The sequence below is a fragment of the Neodiprion pinetum genome, chromosome 1 (genome assembly GCF_021155775.2).
Source record: "Neodiprion pinetum isolate iyNeoPine1 chromosome 1, iyNeoPine1.2, whole genome shotgun sequence".
NCBI lineage: Eukaryota > Metazoa > Arthropoda > Insecta > Hymenoptera > Diprionidae > Neodiprion > Neodiprion pinetum.
This window is the reverse complement of record NC_060232.1, coordinates 25,019,381-25,037,877: the sequence shown is the minus strand read 5'-3', so window position 1 is coordinate 25,037,877 and position 18,497 is coordinate 25,019,381. Positions and strand designations below refer to the sequence as shown.

The 18,497-nt window shown below is 41.5% G+C and overlaps 1 protein-coding gene across 1 annotated transcript; it reads right to left on the bottom strand.

Moving 5' to 3' along the window:
- Positions 1–2,093: 2,093 nt before the first annotated feature.
- f (espin protein forked) lies at positions 2,094–17,599 on the bottom strand. The gene is made up of 12 exons (XM_046625279.2): positions 17,084–17,599; positions 12,807–12,939; positions 11,177–11,423; positions 9,651–9,876; positions 8,893–9,062; positions 8,665–8,737; positions 7,607–7,764; positions 6,320–6,563; positions 5,131–5,426; positions 3,612–3,787; positions 3,332–3,525; positions 2,094–3,076 (listed from the first exon to the last, which is right to left on the bottom strand). Exons 2-12 carry the CDS (start codon positions 12,894–12,896, stop codon positions 2,818–2,820), a joined length of 2,133 nt encoding a protein of 710 aa, XP_046481235.1. The 5' UTR covers positions 12,897–12,939; positions 17,084–17,599; the 3' UTR covers positions 2,094–2,817.
- Between the last annotated feature and the right edge of the window lie 898 nt (positions 17,600–18,497).

Here is an 18,497-nt window from a genome sequence, read left to right as displayed (position 1 = left end):
CCAGCTCGTGGGGGCTCGCCTTTTGCGTCACTCCACGCAGCGTAGATCGTCGCCCGGGTACTGAGAACTTTACTGAAGCATAAACTATTATGGCACAGGCGTAGGCAGTACTTGTTACTTAAGATGGTCAAAGGTTCTTACAATTAGTTCAAAGCTGCTTGACGGAACCGGAATCGGTCCACTTTGACTAATGAAGATAATGGGCAGAGATTCAATCATATTGAATGCATTTTCCAAAGACCCTAAACCTTCACGTCCATAGCAAAAAAATCAGTTACTTCAACGAAGGGTGAACGGTTCAGTCTACCGGTCATCGTCACAATATGCTGACTAGATTTTTCTTACTTTGAATACGAATCGTCAAGAAAATCGCAGACTGAGCATTGCACAGAGTCTAATCATCAAATACATGAGACCCGAGAAGATACATGAGTGAGAAATTCGTCGGGGAAAGTCAATTTTTTACGGCAGTAAAACTGTTAGGGTTCTTTTGGCGACGCTTCGGCGACCTTCCCCGACGAACTTCTAACTCAAATCATCAAAGTGGTCGTTTGTACTTCACTGATCGCTATTGACTCGCAAACTGATTGGGTAAGGGCTTGTTGCAGCGTAATGACGCGTGGTGATCAGTAAACTACGACAAGTTCTTCGAAAAACAACAATATATTACGAAAATTTAGCAAACAAGACTGAAATATTTTATTCTTGAAAGAAAACACGTTCCACCGATAAGCCATGACCAGACTTGTGTAATATATATAGACATTTACAGTCAGTATCGCTAGGAATGCGCGGTTTGAATCACTTGTTTGGTGAAAATATTTTTACTCTTATCGGCAAAGTTGTAATCGTAGTAATGCTAATAACGAGTCCAGCTTAGAATTCGCACCAACGCGACCTTGCCTCGAACTGAATTCAAAACAGAAACAACTTGCTTGAGTTGATACACGTGCAGGAAACCGAGCTAGCTAGTTGTTCTTAATAATAACGTAACTGGACAGTAACTGGAGAGTAATTATTCCGTAAGTTGAGGCTAATTGCTACTGATATTGTTACAAGAACAAAGCAGAATGAGGTCACAGATGTCACGTGGTTGCCTGGATTTTCTGCCTTCGGCTTACTTCGTGGCACGATGCGTTGGCTTTATCTTACTTCAATTAGAACCATCAAATTACAGTAACAGAAAAGTGGCCAGCCTTCATTCTTTGACATGGTGCTACAAAAATAAAACTGACGGTAAAAGAAGATTGTGTCTTCTATTCGTGAAACTAATAGTAAAAGCACATTTTCATCGTTCCTAATGCGCATAGATACAAACCCCTTTATTTTTCCAATTAAAGTCTCAAATTTTTTAAGGGGCCTGCCTGTGCCCGAAAATTCCAATTGACAGATTATACTTTGGTAATCTAGACCTTGAACCAGTTATACTTGTGCTCAATCCACGAGTTGTAAATACGGTGAGATGTGCGTCATCTCGCATGCAAAAAGAAGAACATTTCCTCCTCTCCTATTCTCGCAGTTTTCCTGTTTTATAATTTTCAAATAGTAAATTGTGAAACAAGTGTATATAAATAACTATTATTGACACGAGCAATTTTGGTCCCGACTTCTGAGGCTACATTCAGGTCAACGTGACCGCCGCCAACGTCACGATGCAGCGATGAGGTGCCGAGCATTGATCTACGGAAATTTAAAGAACAGCGTGTGATTACAGATGGAGATAAGTGAAAAAGTTCCACTGCGTAGCAGTACATTGATTTTATTCAATTCTATGTACAGACTATACGTATACTATAATGAGCGTGTCTTTAAACTCCCTTGCAGCAGAGCGCGGAAAACGCATCTTATGCGCGTGCGTATTTCCATTCGGTTCTCTGATGTATACATTGCACGGACCATTTGTAAAATTGTCATCAAACGTATCAATGGTGAGATAGCCCTGTTTAATCGGGCTTCGTTAAATTTGACTTGAACGGACAATCGGTCAATACCATTTTTTAAGTATACGTAGATTAGTTAGATGCAAATTTGAGATGTGTATGTTTTTTCCGTCGTTTAATTTATTCAGCTCACGGGAAAAGAAGACGTGTATATTTATCAAAAAAAGCTTTACTAGCTGCTGTAAGCTCATTGTAGTTACATCAGCTTACAAAATATTACAACAAATACTCAGTTATTCATCATGCTTACAAACGAATGAACGAATTACAGATTTTCACCTTTGACGGGGCAGCTGACGAGGAATAGACTGTATTAGAATATCACCGTAAATCTAACGCGCGATGAGGATATCAAGGTGTTTGACAACCGTGACAAATTGTACGGAAGTGGGACTTGCCCGGACTGGGTATTACAAAAATAATGAACCGAATTTTCAAATAGTCACACTACGTCGTTGCCCCGGACGTTTGTGTAGAAGAATAATAGAGCTTAGGTACCACCGTAGAATAAAAAATATACATCTTTATGATTACTGCACACTGCAGAATTTACGATAAGTAGATACATTAATGCGTTACTTATCCCTCATGTTTAAAGAGCTGCAATTATAAGTACTTACGTCGATCTTGCCGAGCTTTAAAAAAAGCTCGAAGCAAACTGCGACGCCAAATGTAACATCGATCTGCAGGTATTCGAACGCTCCGGGGTACCAAACGTCGCAAGTATCATCGACGTGGACTTTCACGAGGAAAATTGCAAAGTTCGTATACCTAGACGTCCGTACGAAATTGAAACATCCCGATGCGTCGACTTGCGCGACAATTTCAACAGCCGCATTGTTAGAAAAGAGTCGTGCGAAGCCAACGGAGGTAAAATCTACTCTAAAATGTTGAGCTTGCTGTTTGTCTTTCTCAGCTGAGCTCGCCACGGAATTATTGGTCCATCGTCCACCTCGTTGGTCGAGTTGCGTCGCAACTCCACGTCAACCTTTTCCTCCTTCTCTTTTTCCTCCTTTGCTTTGACCTCCTTCACTCCTGCTTCCTTCAGTTTTGCTCCGTTCAGTGTCGTTTCTGGTGGCGCTGTTACCTCCACTTTTGGGGCTACGACCGGAGCGATCGGAGTCACGTGATTAAGCCTGAAATTCAATTTTTTAAATCCAATTGACAGTTTAAATGAGGTGCAACGAACTTTCAGACTTTTGTGAAAAAAAATCCGTGGTGCCGATCAAACGCCAAAAGAAAGACTCAACACAGAAAATCGACTCGCAGTTGCAACTGCTCGTCTATTTCAACCCGGAATTCAAACACGAGCAGTTTTTTTCTGCCAAATCGAATCATCGCATACGGCAATAAAAATTCACGCTTCGATGGAAGCCTGCAGTTCAACTCACTTCTTTTCCTCGGCATGATCCTTCTTCGCGAGGAGTTGTCTCTTCCATGCTGGAATCGCCTTCAGTCTCTTCTCCTCATTTTCTCTCGCGATTTGCTCCTCCAGTTCTTTTTTCGCCCGTTCAGCAGCCTTCCTAGCCAACATCTGTCTTTTCCATATGGGAATCACATTTCCCGCGCTATCTTTTTCCGGTATCTACGAGAGGATAATTATGCGTGGTTCGTTGGCCATCAATTTTTATTTTCTTGATTGTCGCAAATATTAATATTTTGCTAGTTTACCTGATCGACGAATTTCGAGGCGTTGCACGTTTTCGTGATTTCCGACATAAGGTTCTGCTCTTGGGATTTCTCCACCTGGGCTCGTTCCACCTTCAGTTTCTTTATACCAGAAATATCCTTGGACATTTTCAGTTCCGCAATGAGGTCAATTTTTTGTACAAAAAATGGTTCCGAAACTGTGTACGAAAGAAAAGACACATATACGATATGTCAGATTAATTTGTTTTCACCAGTTGCTTCACAGTAAAAACAATTCATTACAATTGACTCCCTGACGCAGTTGAAGGTCACGTTGAAGACGCAATGAAATTTAGCAATTGTGACGATAAATATCAATCAACATATTTTCTTTAAAAATATTCGACTCTCCGTCCTCTTTTAATAATGTAGTTTAGGAACGAAAAAATAGTTCTAGTATTTTGTAATAATAATTAATATCGCCCTTTAACGTTACTGGCTGTTTCACTCGGGCATTGTAAAGATAGAAAGCTAGGTGACGTGTCGAAGAAGCACGTCCATTATCATAACGGATGTTGAAATTACGGCTCGAGTATTTCAATGTCAGCAAAAAATTCTGAAAGTAGATTTTGCCAGTCAATTCCAGTTCAGAGAATCTTTTCCACGTGAACTCGCGCGGTCATAACTTAAAGAGTCATAACTTACGATTCATAAGTCAAACTAATAACGCACAACGTAGCAGTTGGAAACCTGCCTCTACATGAGTAAAAGAATGCTGGGAATATACCAAAATATTATCTACGGAGCCGACGATTAACAAGATTATTTATAAATAATATTAAAACTTGCCCCTTGATGATCATTTCGCATCATTTTACAATTTCTGCATTGGTTTACAAACTGTTCAAATCTCAGACATCGTGTTGACATATATACAGTGTTTTTGCATTCTGAGGTCACTGCTGATGATACGAATGTCTAATAATCTAAACAAGCGACGTAATTTTTCCATAACAAACAAAGTTACGTTCTCAGTAAATTTATTCAAGCTAAATTAAAGAATATCCAATCTAAAGTTCAATGTAATTGCGCAAATATTTCACGTTGTGTTAACAATCGGTTTCTAAATGAAAACTCTCGAACGTCAACTCACGTCAGTCAATGAGCCAGTACTAAGCGTTCGAATTACTCGCAACATCGAAATGGTAAAAGACATTAATTTGTCAAATTAATTCTTCACGACTCACTTAATTCCTATACGATTATTTCCTCTTCAACGTACTGAGTAGAAATCCACGAGCATTTAATAACGCGCAAGTAGCCTCCACTCCATTAATGTGACCCAAATTTATAGTACCAAAGACGGTAATTCTCCTCAAGAGCGTGTGTTAATACGCTATCCATAATCTAACGCCTTTCACATTGACGTGGAATCAATAGTGTCAATTCGGAATCCAAAGCAAGAACTTGCCTTTCGAAAACAAATAAAACTACTTCGGGTTTCCTAAAACTCTAAATCGAACACCCACGTTACTCGTACACAATAATAGCATCCACTTACCGTTGGTCATCGACACACTTCTCGGTGGTGGTGCGGAGAACGTCTTTGTCGCGTGTATCTTCGTGTTAGTCCTGCGCAGCTGGACGCTCGTCAAGTCCTGGATACTGATTGTCGCCAATGGCTGATGAGGTCTGACTGTTTCCGTTTCCGGAGCGGCTTGACTTTGCGTCTCCGGATTCTTCTGCAGCGGCGGTAGTGGCGGCGGTGGCGGTCCAGGTTGAAGGAGGTGTGGTTCAGGCGCAGGTTCGCTCGGCTCTTCTTCCTGTCTGCTCTGAATATCCAGGTTGTCCACGGATCTGCGCGTCAAAATTAAGGGTCAGTAAGACAGGTTTGGCAACCGAATTTCGACCCGACTATCAAAAGCTCCTCAAAATCTCTACAAGAATATAATAATCCAACTAACAGTAAAGTAAAGATTGATCGAGACCAATTTTTCCGAGAGGCTCTATGAAAAAGTTTCTATATTCGCTCTCTTCAATATCATCAGTCTCAGCTACGATCGTACAAGACGTGCACATCGCTAATAAAATATCATTACTACATCAAGTGTATCCATCATTCAAATATGAAACCTAGCCATTTTTTCCGCCGTCATGATCATCAAGTCTTGTGGGTCTCAAGTGTGTCGTAGAGCTTGTAAAGTTGTGAAAGAGGACCGAGCCACTTATGCGCTTGGACGCTTTCTTGTTCGTTACGTAGTTAAGGCACCTAAGCACACACATTTTTACTCTAAACAACCTCACCTTGTCAATTCTAGTTCACCGGGATTCCAATGGCGACATTTTTTAAAACAGTTTTCTGTAATCCTCGTGGAAATATGGACTGAGTGGTAAAAAATTTGTCCTCTGGAAAACTTGGCAATTCCTGTATGATATTAGCACCAAAACGACTACGGTCGAAATCGTAGATTTTTAATCAATCATGAGTACAGTATAGTAAACAATTCAATGAACAAGCCTTAGCTCTTTGTCGACTTATCGAACTGAACTCTAAGCCAAAGATTGGCTAGACCACGTCAATTTCACGTTTGATTACATTTTCCAGTCAATTCTGACCACTAATCGACAGAGATTTCATCGAGATATACGAGTTGTATAAAATTGGATGAATCATGAATCAATGAGGTGTCTTGGAGAACTTGTGAAGATTTTTATACAATTGACATTATACTTAACAGCAATTGTCTCACCTGGCTTTGGACAAGGTGTTTTTCCCTGATGATTTACAGATGCTTTTAAGGTACTCGGACGGCTTGAGCAGCGTATTCGAGTCAGCCGCGTTGATAAACTTGGGTGGAATAAACGGGAGCACCATGTGTTTGCTAATCAGGTGGTTCACCTGCTGCGGTTTGATTTCCTCAACGATCTCCGCTTGCGAACTGGCCGGCGCGTCGACTTCCGCCTCCTTCGAAGACACGCCGTTCTTGATGGTCGCTGTGCCGCGACAAGGGGCGCACAGAGTTGGCAGGGGGGGGAATATCGTGGTGGGGTGGGTTGGAAGGCAGGGGGGAGGGGGAGAAAGAACGAGTAAACGCTCATTATTATAAGTGGTTGGTTAGTGGCACCAAGCCACACCGGCAGGTACCCAGTGTGTATAAGTGAAATCGAGGTAAGTGTATTATATGCCCGCTGACTGCCATGGTCTAGTAAAGATCGCATCCATAATCACCAGTTGGAGTCTAATTAACGGCTAGCAACACCCTAAATTGCTAAATTGTTAAATTACTAAATAACTAAGTTGCAATTATGCGATTTGGTCGGAGAAGGGTGACGACGCCCGACAAATCACCGACGGCTTGATACGTATCCCCGATTCGACTCAGCTAATTTTTAGGCGGTCATAACGTCACCGGGGTAAAAATTATTCGTCTACTTTCGAATAAATTTTTAAGCCTCTCGCGAAAGCTCCGATAACGGATGTGATCTTGTGAGCTTGAATATTCATATCTGCCGTAGAGGAAAAAAATCCGTGCACAGTAATCAACTCACTGCTGGTTACTTTCACAACTCTGTGCCTCAACCAACTGAGAACTTGACTTGAAAACGACATCTTTTGTCGCCGTAAAGCACCCAACAACGGACACGTAAAGATACTAGCCATTGACACAAAACAATATTGGACTAACGCAAGGGGGGATTAATTTCCCGATAAATATTTACACCGTTATTGAAGCTTAACGATTATAATGTAGGGACTCTCCGGTTATCTAATCGATGTCAAGTCAAACCAAAGGCCTGTGAACCCCGTACGGTACCTACGCATTGATTACACCTCTATGCATGAACGTTTTTCGATTACACGCATACATTCTCGCGGTTAACCAAACCCGAATGAGTAATATTACTGATAAAAACACGACCTCGTGGTAAATCAGTGTGACGATCATCTCCGACCATGCGTAAGCACGCGTTGCAATATCAATGGTAACTACCACACGGACATGTAGTACACGGCTGGGATTCGACTGAATACTCACTTGAGGTAGTTCCGGAATCATTTTTGCTCTCCTGCCCGGTTTCCGTTTCTTCAGGCCTGTCTTCCTTGTCTACCACTTCAAGGACCTTCGAATTAACGATGATTATTTCTTCCGGATCAAGCGGAGGCGGCGGAGGTGGAGGAGGTGGTTTGACAAAACTGAAACGGAGCAAATATCTGCGTTAGAGATTCCCTGCAGTTGGTTTCTGCTCGTAAATTTAGTGTGCAGAAACGTATATGCGCTTTGAGCAAACGATAAACGATAAGTCACCGATTAGTCGGCACACACAGCCATGATCCATCATTCCTGTGTGATCACATTTATTGATGCGTCATGCAACCCAATTCGTTGACTTCGTAAGACAATGTGTTTTCTTTACGCAGTAATAGATCTTCAGATTCTATCGTACACTACGTTTTTTATCATGGAACAAAAAATATTATCAAATCTGGTCAAATTACCCAATGTATGAGCAATTAGTAGCATTGATCAAAAGGACGGAAGATTACGCTTACTCGACATTTACACGTTCGAATTTTTGATCTCGTAGTATTTTCCTGCCAGTCAATAAAATACCCTTACGACTTTACGCAGTCTCCGATTCAAGCAACGGTTATCGACGCGGTCAATTGCCATTATGATTCATCCGCGATAGCAAGCTCCCCAAAGCTTATTCACCTATAATCATTGTCCAGATCAAAATCGCACGCATTTCCGAGCTGTCGTCAAACTACAATACTGTCGCTAATTTACAATGCTTCTATACCGTGACACTGAAGGAGGCTATATTATCCAGTCTTCTGATTCTTCGACCGATCGTCAGTAGGTTGTCACACTCTATTCAGTGTATACGTTGACGTTTGAAATTTGTACCTTTGCGTCATTAGTTACAGAAGAATCGTTTGAGTGGGTTTTAAGTTGCGTAATGACTGGTCATCGAGTCCGATAAACAATTGATCACGGCTATTCATAGAGTCGTCCAACCTGCTAGTTCATTTGATTTTAGAGACTCAGTACTAGACAATTATTGCAGCAAATACCAATAGACGCTTTATTACCTGGATCCATTCGTGACGATTTTTGGTTCCTTCTCAGTTTCGCTTATCGTGCTCTGTACCGAAGTTTTTCTCTCTGAAAATCCACAGGTAAACACACTTTATTCCACAGTTTTGGCATATCTGTGCATTTGAGACGTACGTTGTTATAACTTTGAGTTAAAATCTTTTAAAAAAATTTTTAAACTTCCTCAAAAAATGTTATTCAATTCACGAATATACGTAAAGTACCTAAACCATTTTCGGATAGCTTCGGCTTGTCGATTCTCTCACTACTGCTGTTCCTCGATAAGGAAGGCGTCGAGATCGGTGAGGAAAATCCCTGGAGCTCGCTGCTCATGTTCGAGGACTCGCTGACGCTGCTGGACCTGCTGTAGCGCCTGTCTGTCTTACGAGAATTACTGAAGCACAACGTAGACAAAAATTTAAAGAGAACGTTAAAGAGAATTTAAAGAAAAAAGCATTAGTTATATTATATTATTATCACTTGCGCGAACTTAATCCTACATTAACGATGCCGGATAAACGAACTCTACGTTACACTATCTTTCGTTTCATTTCATATTTCGATGCGTGTGGATCATTGTGAAAGGAATATTACCAGAAAAGTTTGCTACACCGTTTTAAATTCCAACCGGATGTACAAGGGCGCATCTTAAGTTCGGTATTATTATCATCGCGCACTAAAACAGCCTGCTAATCCAAGCAGCGAAACTTTGCCACGGACTTGCGTTAGGATGCGTGGTCCATCGTCAACATCCTCGGACACACGACAGCGGCATTGACGTCGGCATAGCCGCGTTTCAGCCGGTGTTCGATTTGAAATTGCCCTTAATTAAACTCTACGAAGCGATGCGCGATGAAAGACAGAACTGAAAGCGAAAACGATCGAGCAAATCGAACGTTATCTAAAAGTCGACTGATCTCAGGATAGACAACGGAGTTTTATAACCTCTCATGTAGGAAGGGGGTACACACTGATTACCCACCTGCTGTCAGAAACGTTATCGGAAATTTTTTTGTGGGACGACGTGACGCTATCTGTTTCTGCCTGGCGCAAACAAATTTGTTCATAAGCGTGTTCGGTGTCCTTGATCACGTTCGACCTTATCGGTACGCCATTAGTGATCGGTTTGTAGTTATTGTTGTGAACATTATTGTTGTTGTTGATGATATTGTTGTTGATAACGTTGTTCGCGTGGATGTCCACCTTTACTGTTGAAGAAAGCAAACACGAATTACAAAACGAATTAGTTATTATATACACACTAGTGTACAGTGCAGGTACAACCGCTTCATAGACCCGATAAGTACCTCATCATGCAACCTGCGTCTCTCGTATGCGCACACTTTCACCAATGTGATTATTTATTTATTTTTTTTTTTTTTATTCAATTTTTCCGGATGTTATAACCGGTGATTTAAATTCATATGATCTGTATCTACGTCCGGTCTGCGATCTCGTGGATGCAGGATATGAGAGAAAAGTACGAATCTGTCACTCCTGTCGACGGCTGTCGGAAGTTGGTCAGTGCATGTTCAAACTGATCTCACTTCGAGAAACTCAAAGTTTATTGATAGCTTGTACGGGTGACGGTTTAATATCGTAAATAATAGTACGCGAATTGATTGATACGTAAATGATAGTTTCAGAAAAATCGCCACGTGCTCGTTCGAGGCAAGGAAATGTTTATTGCGATAGATTTGATATCGCCAATTTCTTCACGAACTGCCAATCTCGTACATTTTCCACCCATTTCATGTCTCCCGAAGGTTTTTACTGAATCTATTTATTTAACAGGCCGGTCATCCATCTGAGGAATGATTTTCTGGTGAATATAGAAATCATTGTATTTTCCGTCGAGGTACCAATTCACTACAATAAAAGACGAAAGAACGAATGACGAAGAGTAAATCTTTCTCATATAACGCGCTTTCAAACTTTAAGATTGACTTTTTCCCGTACCGCGACAAATAGACGTTTTGACGGATTAAATATAGTAAATCGACTGCAACTTCAAGGCACTCGACAACGGTCTATGTACACTTTCGCAGCTAAACAAGCATTCGAAACTTGATCCGATCGGCTCGAACGAGCGGCCAAATGTCTCTCGCATCATGCACGAATTCGTCCTGCGTTACAGACACGTGTAGAAGATCAACCAGGTTTAAAAATAGGATCCTCCACGGCTACGACATCGATGAACCATTATTACATGGCCTATTACACAACGTTCGTATGTAATTCCACTATTCCCCTACTAAGTCAGTTCAATCTGATTTAGCACAAGCGCGTGAAACGTCGCGTCGTGTTAGTCAAAGCTGGTCCGACGATTGCGTGTTCGCCGATTTAATCGACCGTCGTGAACGCCGCTCGACACATCCAACATCCCCGAGGCTCATCTGCAATAATCTAGGAGAAAATGTGGGCATCGAGAGGGCCGTTGTGCCGGATCGAGGTCACCTTGGGCGGAGCAGGTACCGACACTCGGAATATCTGGGACGTGCCACTTACCTGTTAACGTCTCATCTTTCCTCTCGACGCCCTCCCGAGTCCCGGAGTCGCCGAATAGAGGCGTTATTCGCGTGTAGACCAGGTCGTTCGGACTGTGAAGGTAAAAGGACTCGGTGTCCTTCGGTTTTGGCGGTGCGTCCGCTATGAACGCGGTCATTGGATTTATGTAGATGCCATCCCGCGGTCTAGCGCTTGGCGGATGAAGGTAAAACGGCTCTTGGAACATTTCGCATCCGCGTAGAGAACACTGGAATTTCCAAAAACAAAAGAACAAAAACACGATTCGTTAACTCAATGCGGATGTCATTTGGTACGGTAGATTGGTTATCGGTAAGACAGATATATCTGGCAATATTTGACGATGTTGATGAGAACGTGAGAAGATGGTGATCACGCCGCCCTTTGAAATATTTCAAAGATTTCATGAATTCGAGAAAGTTTCGTTAGGAATTCATCAAACGTGTTGGCTAATTAGGTGAAAAAGTGTCGAAACGGAAACATAATTAAGAAACGGTTTCGAAGATGCGGTAACAAATTCGTATAGTTTTGCGTGAATGAAACAAGGTGAAAAAAAATATGCAGACGATGTTGAATTCTAACCGACGAATTCCACTTGCTAACAACTTTGGAAAGTTGAAATTCTTCCAATACAGCGTCTAAAATGTCAAACTGCATCTTATGATGTTTTTCATCACGACTCGGGGTTTATTTTCATTATTTGCTAAAAATCACATTTTATCAAAAATCTATTTTCATTTATTTGCCTACGAGATTTTCTAATTCGATAACCAGTTCAGTATTTAATAAATCGTACAATATTCTTCTTGAATTCATTATAATAATTAAACTCTGTCGATTGAAATTCTCGGACTGTCAATTTTTGGTCAACATTAATCGCGCGTTCGAAACAACATTTTTGAAAATTTTTTTTTGAAAGTTCGAGCATAGAAGTATACATTATAGCAATTTGGCATTACACAGTGACTCCAGATGATATTAGACAAATGGTTTACGCGATTTCAAATGGATTTGGACATCATTTCGAACGACTTGTCACGACTCTGTTCGTTATAAAAGTACACCATCAAATCTGCAAGTGAATTTAGAATATAACCTCTCACAATCAGCACGACGAGTAGTCAACTACAAAAGTGATTTAAATCTCGAAAATGCATACATTTATTTTGTATATTATGTTTATTAGGCGTTAGGCATAATTACGTTTATATATTCAAACACATATACTTATATGCCCCGTACAGCAAGGAAGAAAAAAGGGCATGGTTAACGACGATCGCCCAGTGTCACCTGTGATTCTAGTTTTCATTCGAAACCGTGAGAAACGTTTTTTTGTTCGTCTCAGTGTTCGTTTTTATTACCTCGGAATTAGTCGGCTATGTTAACGGAGTGAACAACCGAGCTCGAAAACTACTCTTGGTCGAGTTACAATAGCTCGATGCTTTACACGTAACGCAATACCCAACTAATTATGACTAGTGAAGTGAATGTCACAGTTTAAAGAAAAAGAAAGCTCAACGGTGAGAAAAAAAAAAATAGATAAAAAAAGAAAAACACCGATACAACGGGAATTCAAATCCGCAATTATTTCTTGAAACAATTAAATTCATACCTTGTCAATGGAACTTGTTGCGCAGCTGCAGGTCGTCCCGTCGCTCAGGTCTTCGGAAAAATCAGATCCTATAAGCTGATGCTGCGCCATTGTCCTGGTCCCAGCATCAGAGCGATAGCTGGTCACTAATGTCCTGTTGAAAAAAATCGATTTACAATTTCACACGTAACACGTAACACGTCGTGTTCCTCGAGTCATCGCAGCGTGTCTGCGCGAGATTGCGAAACGTCGTTATTATTCGCGTTACGAGAAAAATCGAAGCATAAACAACGTTGAATAAAGTTTGAGAAGCGGGTCGTTTGTCATTGTCCTCGGGATAATTGTTAAAATTTGACACAGCCATGCAGGTGCTCGACGACTCGCTGCAGGGACATCTGATCAACAAAACGTCGATGGCGAAATAGAGACAAAAAAAAAAATCACTGCACGATGTTGAAACACCCCATTGAAACCGCTGCCCAGTCACGTACATCTATATTCACAATCAGCCGTTTCGTTCCGTTGTTTAATTCTTGTTTTATTTGTTTATTTCAATCCGTGACGTGTGCGGATTCGGACTTCCGTCAGCGTCCGTTTGCCGTGTGCAATCGGACGGAAATCTGTACAGCGATAAATTACTAATTATCAATAAAATCGCGAGCGTAGGCGTGATAGGCGATCACCGCAGCGCGTTTTCATCGCCCTCAACTTTCTCAAATTTTCTCTGCACTGCGACTTTAATCGCCGCACCATATTGCAGGGATGGCAGACCGCTAAGAATCGCCTGTAACGTCAAAGGATTAAAAACTTTCGCAAAACTATTTCTGCGACAACGATACTCCATTCATGCATGTTACGTGCCTAAAACATTTGCGTGGCATAATATGCTCGTAGTGTTGAAACTTTCCAAAAGTAGAGTTGAAAAAGACTTTTTTTTTATTTTTATTTACGTCCACGAAAAGGAACGATGCTCTCCTCTGGGTGGTAACATTAAGGAACGAGGAACAAAGTGACGCAACGTTCTACTATTGTAACTAAATGCAATTCTAAAAAGTAATTGTGCAGAGCAAGGCACGTGGAACGATAAGGGGGAAGGGGGGGGGGGGGGGGAGGGAGAGGGAGATACAACTACAGGTACGTTCACAATGGCGGCAAAATCGCTAATAACTCCAACAGTCTAAATCTTCGTTCGCCTGTGTCTCTTGCGCTCTACTTAATACACGCGTATACATTTAGACACGCTAAATAGAGAGATCATACATTATATACTCATTCTCGGTGAACATTGCTCATTTACATAACTCGTCGGATTTTATTCACCGCCGCGAAGCGAATAAACAAATGAACCTTTCTCTGCTCGTGTATAAGACCGGAGCAATTTCGGACGATGCTTGCAAAGTAACGAGGATAACCCGTATAATTTACAGGCGTGTGTAAATCACGGTCATAAACCTCGGCTCACTACATTTACATCGAACTTGCGTAGGCAACGATCAGATGTGAACGGCTGATAACAATTGTAAGTTTGTAAGAGCGTAATTCAGCGGATGATCGATTTTCTGTAACTGCAGTAGGATTAATTGACCGGTTGTAATACGACGTACAAGGTATACGATCGCGCATCTAGGTGTGAAGAAACATCCAGGTGTACGAAATGCGGCCGCGTAGATTATTTCGGCTCTACTATCCGATTTCAGAACACAGATTTGCGGATGAACTGTGACCTATTAGCGAATCAAGGATGCGTTTCGGTTCGGGTAAAATTGTTCCAAATCAATGCGATAATTTATTCTGTTCGGTAGCTGAAAGGCTCGCAATTAAAAAAATATCGAACCATTCGACGTATGTGTAAAGATATATTATACACTGTATTTTCTGTTCTGTAAAGATCTCATCGCGCAGCCTACGGCGATATTCTGTAAAAAAGACTCTACGAGGTGTTAAGGATTAATAAAAGGTTATAGGAGAAGCGAAAAAATCTCTTAAGACGTCTCCAGCGATGTCGTTTGTGCCAATGATAACGAACACGAATTATACGAAGTCTCTACTATGCTACGAAACTGGATCTGAGCAAATTCGAATAGCACAAGCTGATAATTCTGGGATTTGAGAAAAGGTTTTGTAATTACGGATGCTGCAAGTCAGTAAACTCGGATGTTTTTCACCCAATTCCAATGTTTTTGAGTTTATTTCGCTCACGATGTGTAAAAGTTTCCAGAGATCGACTGAAAAAAACTGTAACAACAGTTTTGTGTAAATATAGTTCAACGGATGTTCGTCAACAATTACGTTAAGCGCGTTATAACTATACTATGATGCAAGTTTTCTTCAATGTTTATTGAAAAATCTGTAGAGATCTGGTCAGCGATTAAAATAGTCGCAGAAACATTAAAACCGGTTTAGAAAAACTCTAGAGTTTGATGATATTGAACGTTTGAATTATAAAACCTTTTTCCAAATTGTTTATATCTTAGCTTGCGTTGATACAATTTTCTCGTATTAATTTGAATTACAGAGTGGAGATTTTGGTTCATTCGCGCTCATTATTACTGGCGGAAATAACATTAGAAGAGATTATTTAATGGGTTACTTCTGTTTTCCTAACTTTTGACCCGTACTGTTACGCCGATTCACCTTCGATTATTAGATACCGAGATAAAAATCACGCATACACACAGTTTCAAAACGCACCTTAGATCGCTCGTCGGACGCTGCGGCGATTAAGACGTTGAATAAAATAAAGAGTAAACGCTTTCCCGCATTTAAACAATTATCTTCTACATTCTAAGTTCCTATCCCATGGAGGTTCAACTTTCTATAGCGGCAAAGGAAGCAATTAGGAAGCGGAGTAGATTCGGTGCCAACGACTCGCCGATACACAATATTTCTCAACTGCACGATTATATTATCGAGATTGCAACACCAGTTCCGATATAATCAAATTTTAGTATTACACGTTGGTACGATTAATTGACAAATCATTAAGAACCATGCTGCGTTCTTGAATCCGCATTTGAAAATATTCGCTCACATACGATACGCGAGCTTATATAGCTGTCGGTGAAACTTGGCGTCTGCAACGCTCTTAATTACATCCACTTTTTACTCACTGAACGTGAACACAGCTAGCTCGACACAAACGGAAGACCATAACTGAAATAAGCTTTGGTATAACTTATTAGGATAAATGACGAGAACTGCTGCAGCGTAACAGAAAATAGGTCATTGTTGTGCGAAACACGGAATATTATCGTCGTACGTAAGTTAATGCGATCATGCAATACATCCAGTCTCTAACATGTTGGCTGTATGGAAAATTGCAATATTAGAAAATTACGGTATAACCGTTGACTGTGCTATAGTTTTAAATAGCACGATGGCCACGCTTTCCGGACACCCCGTAACCGCGTCGCACCTACAATACACACCACTACACGCATTGGAATAGAGGAAAGCACTAATACGAAGCTTTCGAAATTGAAGTGCAGAACAGCGTCGATCGATGGGATTTTCGCTTCGAATTTCACCGGTCAATTAATCCGCAGCAACGTCACCGGATGGTTTGTATCGGAATATGCGTCGGTACAGTGATGGAAACCGGAAACCGGAAACAATGAAACTACGAGAGAGAAAGAGAATAGAGGAGGGAGCTACGCAGGTAAAAGTAAAAGGTTGATAATAAACTTTACTGCATCAATCGCAAGTCTTGCGGTTAATTGTAAATTAGAAACAAGAAACGTCATTTCGTTCCTTGTCGTAAACAGTTTCTCATTCGTACAGCTATTATACGTATGTGGAAAATAATAAATTCTCAACATTCACGCGAAACTACACGCGCCTCTTCATTTGTCAGTCTTGCGAGTCTCGCACGATTGCGGTCAATCGATTTTACGACTTTTTTCACCTCTTCCTTTTTCTTTATACTTGTCCCAAAGAGATTGACACTAAAAATCAACTTTCACGCGAGGAGGATGCATCGGGAGAAGGTAACGATCTTCGCGTCGTGCCTCTGCAGCCGCATCACGAGTCGATTTTTTAAGTACTTATTAAACCTGGCCTCGTCCAAACCGACACAAGTCACGGATCGAAATTCGTTTTCATCTAACGACTGGCTTACGGTTATCCGTGTTCTCTTCAGTCGGCCAAACTGTGCCCTAAATACAACGACTTACTGTATTTACATAGCAGTTTCATGCTATAAACGCGCACGCACGTACCGTCTAATCATGGTCGCAAAATCGGTCCCTGCAGGAAGCGAGAAAAAACAGCGCTGAATCAAAAGCACAAGGAATTCATACCTTTCTCCGGTGTCCCTTTGTCAGCGTAAACTCGACGCTCTTCACACGCGAGGAGAGAAACGGTTGTCACCAGTAATGGTCTCTTGCTTCCTTTTTTTTTCCGTTGCACACTTTCCAGCACGACTTAAACCGTAAGTAAACAAAGTCCCTTGGACTCGGTAAGCGCTGCAACGCACAACACAGAACAGTTCACACAGTCGGTGCTTTTCACCTTCGGGCCCAACGTCTAACGTTAACTACGATTCCAATTTGTTCAACGGTTCGGCTTCCGGCATCGAACGGGCCACTGATTAATTAGCTGTAACACCGTTTGTCCATTCGTCCGTCAGTCCGCGAATCTTGAAGAGTCGCGAGGAGCGCGATCGGCGGGCAACGAACCCTCGGCAACCGACATCCAGGTGCAGAAAGCGACAGACCGGGACTCAGGCCCAACACCTGCCTCCGCCAACTGTTGCCCGAGCTTCGGACCGAGTTCTGTGCCAACATCTCCCACCACCTCCGCCTCCGCTGTGTCGGCATTCCCATCACCATCGGGCACTGGGTCCACGAACTGTGTCGACAACCTGCCTCAATTTTATGCATCTTCGAGGCTCAAATCGGTAAGCCATAAGTGTTACGCCATTCGTCAGGGGATTTATCAACGTGCTTGTCGCAATTTTTCTTTTTCTTCTACCAATTTGGGTTACTTGTAGTGATGTACGTACTATGAGGTCGCCGACGGTTAACAGCAGGACCACTGTTTTCCATATCCCGTGGATGAAAATTGTCGAGAAATCATCTCGATGCTTCGAGGTTTAATTCCGAAGTGCGTTGTATGGAACTTGGGATCTGGATAAATCATAGATTGTCGATTAAAGGAAGAAGGAGACCTTATAGATCTCGGTCTGCCGGTTGCGTTTTCAGTAGATATAAATCAAAGTATAACTACCTCGAAGCAAAGGAAGTTCTATGCGATTAACGAACCTTGTGACGACATGCTGAATCAGATAAGGATAATTCATTGTCCAAATGGAATCATCGCCGCTGGATTTCATTGAACTTTTAAAGGCAGGGAAACGCGGATTACATCACGTTCACCTCGATGTAATGAGCAGTGGCCACTGGAGTTAATATATGAAAGTGTGTCGAGTATTCCACATAATTCTTCGGTTTTCGTACAACGTTTCAGATTGGCGCTATTGTCGAAGAGAGAGAACCGCGATGTTCACACAGTCGTTATAACTCGTGTGTAATAAGTTGTAGTCATCATACTGAAGATGTTGGTAACCATTGGATTGCTTCTGACGACACGTAACTGGTCAAAGATTAAATTTCCAACGTCACTTACGATCTTTCGAAGACATCGTTGTGCATACAGTAACATTCATGATGTGTCAGAGTTATAGGTATAAAGGTCTTGTTGAAATCTGATCAC

Excerpts from the sequence above, each read along its gene's own strand:
- f (XM_046625279.2), bottom strand. The coding sequence starts at position 12,896 with ATGGCGCAGCATCAGCTTATAGGATCTGATTTTTCCGAAGACCTGAGC. Across the intron at positions 9,063-9,650 it reads GATAACGTTTCTGACAGCAG|TAATTCTCGTAAGACAGACA; the intron begins GTGGGTAATCAG and ends GTTGTGCTTCAG. Across the intron at positions 3,788-5,130 it reads AAGTGTGTCGATGACCAACG|TTTCGGAACCATTTTTTGTA; the intron begins GTAAGTGGATGC and ends TTTCGTACACAG.